Source organism: Brassica oleracea, chromosome C1 (assembly GCF_000695525.1).
Source record: "Brassica oleracea var. oleracea cultivar TO1000 chromosome C1, BOL, whole genome shotgun sequence".
Lineage (NCBI taxonomy): Eukaryota > Viridiplantae > Streptophyta > Magnoliopsida > Brassicales > Brassicaceae > Brassica > Brassica oleracea.
This window is the reverse complement of record NC_027748.1, coordinates 15077915-15085871: the sequence shown is the minus strand read 5'-3', so window position 1 is coordinate 15085871 and position 7957 is coordinate 15077915. Positions and strand designations below refer to the sequence as shown.

General features: G+C 34.3%; 1 protein-coding gene across 1 annotated transcript; it reads right to left on the bottom strand.

The window, feature by feature from the left end:
- Positions 1-2208: 2208 nt before the first annotated feature.
- Positions 2209-5140, bottom strand: LOC106327372. The gene is made up of 9 exons (XM_013765514.1): positions 4903-5140; positions 4656-4720; positions 4516-4577; positions 3503-4432; positions 3331-3409; positions 3131-3244; positions 2917-3033; positions 2728-2825; positions 2209-2564 (listed from the first exon to the last, which is right to left on the bottom strand). The coding sequence occupies exons 1-9, from the start codon at positions 5045-5047 to the stop codon at positions 2333-2335; spliced, it is 1842 nt and encodes a 613-aa protein (XP_013620968.1). The 5' UTR covers positions 5048-5140; the 3' UTR covers positions 2209-2332.
- Positions 5141-7957: the final 2817 nt, after the last annotated feature.

The window sequence follows — 7957 nt, the reverse complement described above, 5'->3', positions numbered from 1 at the left end:
AGCTTCACAGCAGGTTCGCCACCTCGCTCTGGGATGTCGCTATGGCTCCCTTCGCACTTCATGGATTTGGCGCGCGATGTACCCACCTCGCTCCGTCTTGGTCGTTCCGGTTCTCGAAAGTTGTCGACGGGATGTTGGGCCCAGAGCGGGTACGCTACGTCGCTCCACAAGGTCGCTCCAGGTCACAACGGCTACCTGACCCTGCTGCGCTCGCCCGCTCCAGATCATGCTCGTATCGCGACGAAATGCCGAGCGGGTTGATGATGTCGCTGCGAGAGGTCGTTCCAGGTTAGAGCGGGTTGCTCACCCCGTTCCAGTAGGTCGTTCCAGCTCCTCTACTCGCCCAATGATCATTTTCTACTTCTTTTTGAATCACAATGCTCCCAAACATCTCCAATCACTCCATAGCACTCTCCAACACCTAATAAAGACAATGCATGCAATATGGACTCTAAAGATGCCTAATTCCTAATCTATATGATCATAATGTACAAGATATGAAGGCTAAAAACATGTAAATATGCAAGATATCATTGAGTGGAACTAACGACATTTTATTTTATATCAAAGTGTTGAAACTTGTTTTTTTTGGATATTCGGGTACCGTTCGGTTCTCGGTTCGGTTCTGTTTCCGATTCGGTTATTCAGATATAGAAATATAGAAACCATTCAGGTATTTGAGGCAGTCCGGTTTTGGTTTCGAGTAATTTGGTTTGGTTCTAGTTCAGTTTTTCGGTTCCGGTTTTGGAAGAGGAGAGACGTGGAATTGGGCTGGTGTAGGTGATATGTCTTCTAAAGACATAGCGGGTTACCGTGGGGTCAAGTTGGTTCTAAAAATAACAAATCCCTTCATAAAAGCAAGGAATTGATCCTTTGCATTTTACACTATATTTTCCATTAAATTCCTTTCAAATAACATTCCTATTAAATCTACCAAATATTGAATAACACTAGAATTTAAATGAATTGGTAAAATACACAATTGAATAACACAAGAATTTGAAAGAATTGATAAAATAACACTATAATTTAATGGAAACCATAATTCCTTCAAAATCTATCAAATTTTTAAATCCAATACCCCCACCTAAGAGTTTCAATTTAGTGATTTTGTAAGATTCTGTTCTATTTTTAAAACGACAACTTAAGAATCGCTGTGAACAGTAGACAGAAATTTAACGACAAAAACAGTTGACTGAAAGTATATCTTATATGGCTAGGTCAAAAGAAGTTTGTGATTTATTTGGATTAAAGGAAAGTTTGTACTTTTTTTGGCCAATATGTGAAAGTTTGATATTTAAATGACCATTTTCTCCTATTTTAAAGGCATGAGTATTGATAGGGTCCCAACTCCAAGGTTATTACAGAAAGAATAAGAGTCATAAAAGGATGCAAGGGAGGTCACTTCAGTTGCCACAGTAGAATCTCTCGAGCTCTTATCTGAGACCATCTCCAATGTATTCCCCTATTTCTATCTCTAAAATAGAGTAACTCTAAAATATAGATGTGTTTCTCTCCAATGTATTCCTCTATTTTTGCCTCTAAAAAAGAATATTCTCAAAAGATTCTATATTTTTTTTTACAACAAGTATCTTTTATTTATGAAAGTTGAAAATCAACCCTATTTAGTTTTAATTTTTATAAAATTTTCATATAATTATAACTTTGTTTAAATTAAAGTTTCATTATAAGATTGTTTGGTAAATAAAAAGTGTGATTTTATTTTTATAAAAACTGTATTTTTCTATAAAAATAATTGTTTTTGTTATAGTTATAAAAGTTTAAAAGTTGAAGGACTGTTTTGAAAATAAAAAAAACATACCTCTGAAATAGAGATTGCTATTTTTTCCTCTATTTATAGCAGCTGGAGGTGAATATAGCAATGAGTTGGAGATGCTCTAAAACCATCTCCAACCCACTTCTATTTCATTCTCTATATTTTCCTCTAAAATAGAGAATCTCTATTATAGAGGTAGATTTGCTCCAATGTATGCATAATAGAGTTCATCTATTTATAGATGAAAAAATATAAAGATGTGTTATTTTCATCGTAAAAAATAACATTTCTCTATATTTTCCTCTAAAATAGAGAAACTCTATTATAGAGTTATACATTGGAGCAAATCCACTTCTATAATAGAGATCTCTATTTTAGAGGAGATGTATACATTAGAGATGCTCTAAGCTCTATAATACCAACAATGATGATTTTCAATGGATCAATTGTAAAAATGAGCAAGTGTTTTATACACACTAAAACAATCTCACTTCTCTTACTTCTCAAAAGATCAATCCAAATTACAAGACTCTCGTGTGAATTAAACCGAAGATTTTAGACATGTGATGCCACTCTCTTTGTACAGCTCTTAGGTACATGAATGCTATGGAAGTTTGGACCCTTTGGGACAGTTGCATGTCTTTTCTCCCCTGAAGCAACAGCACAAACAGAAGGTTTGTTGTTGATGATTGCAGCTTCCTTAGATTCTCCGTTCATCAGCGAGGTTTCCTCCATGGTTACGACTCTCTTACTTGCCGCCACTTGCTTCTTTGTACCTGATGCAACCCTGAGGAAATGCACACTATTGTAAGTTACATGCTAAGTAAAAGCAACTGTTCTTGACAAGTCAGAACATCCAACAACCCTTATTAGTCAAAGTCAGAACATGTTTGAGCAGTCTTCTCAAGTGAGAGACTGCACTCTCTTTTATGATAAAGCAGATTCTCTACCTCTTGGAATTCACCATATCTCCAGAGGCATCGTCTCTAACAAGTGTTGTGGATGTTCCTCTAGAAGCTTTTACCCTGGAAGTTGTGTTCTTCTCCAGCTGCAATTGAAATTCGTTTGTCATAAAAAGGACCAAAACAAAAAAGTAGACATAGATATGCTTTGATTTTAATGTTTCAGAAAGAACTTACTCTAACTGTCTGATGTTTTTCAGCATGAACACCAAGAATGTTTGTAGTTTCTTCTTCCTTGGCAAGAGCACACTGTGGTTTCTTCTCTGCGTTTGCTTCCTTGAGGATTCTTCTTTCCTGTAATCATGTAAATATTCTTCCATCAGAAACCAAAAACCAAGCAGAGTTGCATACTAGAGAATAAATCTCTTTGGTTGGTTGTATTGCATCATACATCAGTTCTTAGTCGGAAGGGCTTTGGATTGGTGAGCTTAGGTTTTGTATACTTCACAGTAGGATTTGCCGAAACAGTCTTGCCATTGAAACACTTATCTGCTATTGTCATCGCCTGGTTCAGTAGAAAGTACATTAGCAACACATAATATAAACATGAGAAGATCTCATCAGAAAAGTATACAGAATAAACTTATATACCTTTGGAGTGGTTTTGCAAGTTTCTTTCCTGCCAAAGACTTTCTTTTTCACCATAGGGCTGGGGGGATGGTCAACTTTCCTGCAAGATTCAGACAAAACAAGTATATATCTGGTGAGGTTTTCTGTGCAGATAGGATCCAAAGTAAACCAAATCAACAGCAATTTACAAAACCTGTTATTGTCCAAGGCTGAAGCATTTTCCTTGTCATCATTTTCTGCATCATTAGTAACATTTTCTTTGTCTCCACCCTCCAATGCTAATGCATTTTCCTTGTCTTCAGTCTCAGTAGTCTCACATTGCTTTGCTTTATCTAGTTTACTCTCCTTTGATACACAAGTATCTCCTCTATCAGCATTCTCTTTGTCATCACAGTCCAAAGCTAATGCATTTTCCGCTGCATTCTCTTCTGATTTGTTTTCCACCAAGAATTGATTCTCATGTTCCTTGCCCTTAGCTTCATGAGCCTTGGAAGGATCAGAGGAAACCACAGGCTCCTTCTTTTCCTTGACCCTCTTTTTCAAAGTACTAGAACCTTTGGCCTTTTCACCAATCTGTTTCTTCTGTGACAGAACTGAATCAAACACTCGGCTCTTCACCTCTCGTGTCCTTAGTGGTTTCTTAGATGGAGTTGTTGAAGCCTCAACCTTATTATTAACCCCCAAACCCTTTCTTTTGCTTTCAACATCAAGCTTCCTAATCCCTCGACACAGCTTCTTCACCGAGGAGCTAAGCTCCACAGATCTCTTCAGTTTCACCAGCTTCTTTGGAGAACCAAAGACCAAAGCCTTTGCAACAACTCTGCTTTCAGTGGCTCTAGTTGCTGCTGCAGTTCTCGGATGCTGCACACTCCTGAAACCTGCTGGACTCTGCATTTTTTGCTTCTTCTTTCGCTCAGTTAATGCCTTGTGAGGAACTGATGACAACATAGTTCCTTTTACTGCTTTTGCCTTTGGAGTTGCATTCTTGCTTGTGGGGATAGCTTTGACTTCTTTTGACCTCAAGTTATTAGCCTTGTGAGGAATAGATGAGATCATAGCCAATCTAGAAACACGAGATCTCGAAGGCTTTGCAGGAACCGTGTTGGGACATTTAGGTTCAACACTGTAGTAACAAGAAGCATGTAGAGTAATGTTTAAAACACACATCATCACAATGAAGTTCTTCTCTAAGTTAAATTCATATACCTGAAATCTTTTCTGTAAAGAGCTTTACGAAGACGAACACTTGGACTCCTAGCAGCCATCACCTAAGTAAATGTTTGATTAAACATCAAAGACACGAATCTAATCAGATAAAAAAAAATGTTTGAGCTTTTCTGACTCACCCGAAGAACGAAGTTTTTGTAGATTGCTTCTGAATCCATGAACTCTTCATGCTTCTGGTCACATCCTAATTACACATTATCACCAGCAAAGTCAAAACGTATCAAAAAATCACAAGCTTCTTGTTCATCACTAAAACCCCTAATATAGCAACTTTCAGATTGATCAAACTTCACTGTGTTGTTTCTCAGATCTGTGTGGCATTTACAAAAGGAAAAGCTAATGTAAGAGAGTGAAGAAGATTCTTACCAACTCTGGAACAGAACCAGTAACGGTCGTCTCCTTCTGGGCGATGATCTGGTGCGGTGAGATCTACAAACTTGGGTGCTTCTATGTTCTCGTAGAAGTCTTCTTCGTTGAACTCCTCCACTATCATGTGCTCAAACTCCTCCATTAGCGCTAATTCTATCAGAAAGTAGAGATTTTTCACAGAGGTAGAGAGATAAAGGAACAGAGAGAGAGAGAGTAGAGTGTGTAATTTGGTGCGTTGGTCTACAGCTCAGACAAGAAGGATGAAGAAGGATCCTTTATCATAAAACTAGCCGTTATGAGGGTTTCTTGTAATAATGGTCTCTTTGTAGGGGTACTTTCGTCAACTGCAGTGTTTTTTATTCACTGAAGCTTCAAACGCATCTTCTCACATAAGACTCTTCAGCTTTAGGCAACTAGTAGCCGTTGGCTGGGTGAAAGAAGGTAAAAAAATATTAGGTTTTTTTTTTTGGATAAAATAGCGTTTTCATACTTCCATTGTTTGCTTTTTTCCTTGAAACTTTGATATTCATAATTCCATTGTTGCAATCAATATGTTCAGTTTATATCTCATCTACTTCCAAAATTAGTTTCTACATTCCATACCATTATCTTTACAAATTCTGCATTGACCGCTGACCAAAACATAAATGACAAATCATCATTTATGTTTTAGGGCTATCCCTTTCTCCATCTATATAAACTATCTAGATAAAAATAAGAGTTTTGTTCGTTTATACATTAAAAGAATAATTTGGCTCATTTGGATGAGTTTTAAAAATTTAGGCTTAATTTTGAAAATCAACTAGATGATCCAATTTGAACCATCTGGATAGAGATGGATCCGTCAAAATGGTATAATTTCTATTATACCCCTAATGTAATTGACAAATTACAAACCTAAACTTAATACCACTTTGTCACTAACGAAAAATGACAAACCCGCAAAAAAGCATTTTACCGTCAAAATCACAAAAATCATGTTCCCGCCAAAACCAAAAATCACATTTTTTCGCCAAACCGAAAAATCTCGTTTTCCTGCAAAAACAAAAAAATCTTGTTTTCCCACAAAAAGCAAAAATCTCGTTTTTCGTCAAAACTAAAAAATATCGTTTTCATATCAAAACCGAAAATCACATTTTTCCGCCAAATCCGAAATTCTTGATTTTCCGCTGAAACCAAAAAATAAGGTTTTCCGCCAAAATCAGAAAATTTCGTTTTTTTCTGTCAAAACAGGAAAATCCCATTTTCCACCAAAACCGGAAATGTTGTTTTCCCACAAAGACCAAAAAAATCTCATTTTCCCGCAAAAAAAGAAAGAAAAATGCATTTTCCGCCAAAATCGAAAAATCGTGTTTTCCTGCCAAAACTGAAAAATTTCGCTTTGCCGCCGAAACAAAAAAAATGTTCCCGTCAGACTGGAAAATCCCATTCCCGCAAAAATCCTAAAATCTTATTTTGCCGCAAAAACCAAAAATCACGTTTGCCCGCCAAAACAAAAATAATCGCATTTTTCACCAAAACAAAAAAAAATCATATTTTCCTGCCAAAACTGGAAAATCACATTTTCCCGCCAAAAATGAAAAATCTTGTTTTCCCGCCAAAACCGAAAATATTTTCTCGCCAACATCAAACATTGTGTTTCCCGCCAAAACCAAAAAAAATTCATGTTCCCGCCAAAACCGAAAAATTTCATTTTCCAGCAAAACAAAAAAAGGCTAACTTTAAAATAATTTCAATATAAATATATTTTAAACTAAATAATAATAGTCAATTTATTTAAAATTAATATCAAACATATGATTAAATCAAAACATAAATATAATAATAATAATAATTTGTTTACTAAACTCATCTAAATGGAAATAAAAATAAAAAAACGAACATAAATTCATCCAGATAGCTCATCTATCGTATGAATGGATCATATGGAGATTAGAGATTGTAAAACGAACAGCCCCTTGCTTATCTACCATCTCGCCCGCTATATCATTTTCTAAATCCATGTCTATTTTATAAATGGTCTTAAGGGTAACTTTTTTACAACTAAATATCATTGTTTCTAGTAACGCGACATATCAAAATGTATGTGATGTTAGTATTCTTGGAGTCCTAAAATATAAAACCATGAATACAACAATAGGCTGACTTTTTCTTTTAGTTTATAATAGTGATATTAATTGTGAAATTCTAGGTTCATGAAATTTGGGGAAATACGCAAAACAAAACTGTTTGACAATATAAAAATGTATTTGATATTAGGGTTAATTTGTTGAATAACTATATTGGAGAAAATATTTATCTATACTATTATTTGCGAAGTAATTTTTTTGCATCCGAACTCTCACGTTAAAAGTTAGACTAGTTAATGCCATTGTTACCCTTAATAAATTTATATATATATATTTTTATTATATAATTTTAAAAAGAATTTATATTAATAATATCATTTTTTTAAAAGAAGATAATTCATATATTGTGTTGTTATCTCAATGAATATATATATATATATATATACATATATATTATATATATTATATAATTAAAATCGAATTGTGTTGTTATCTTAAAATTTTAAATTAATAATATCATTTTTTTAAAAAAAATGAGATAATTCATATAAATTGTGTTCTTAAAATACTATTTTTCTATTATAAAATATTTAAATTAAGATATACAACAATTTATAATCAAATATTAATCAGGTAAAAAGTTTGCATAAAGATATTTTATAAAATAGTTTTAATATTTAAAATTTTTAATGAAAATCTTTATCAAATATAAATAATTTGATGTTTGATTTAATTTGTTTGACGAGATAAATAATAACTTATCATACTGGCTTGATTTAAACTAATAAATATTTGTAAGAAAATGATGCACGCATGTGCATGCACAACACCTAGTTAGTTCTGTACGGAGAGGGTAGAAAGAGATAAGAAAAAAAAAGAGAAGAGAGGAAGGGAAATAGTTCATTTTTTTTGTCTGGTTAATTATGCTATTACAAGGGTAGAATTGCCAAGTGTGACTCAAAACTTGGAGTCAAACCCAAAAC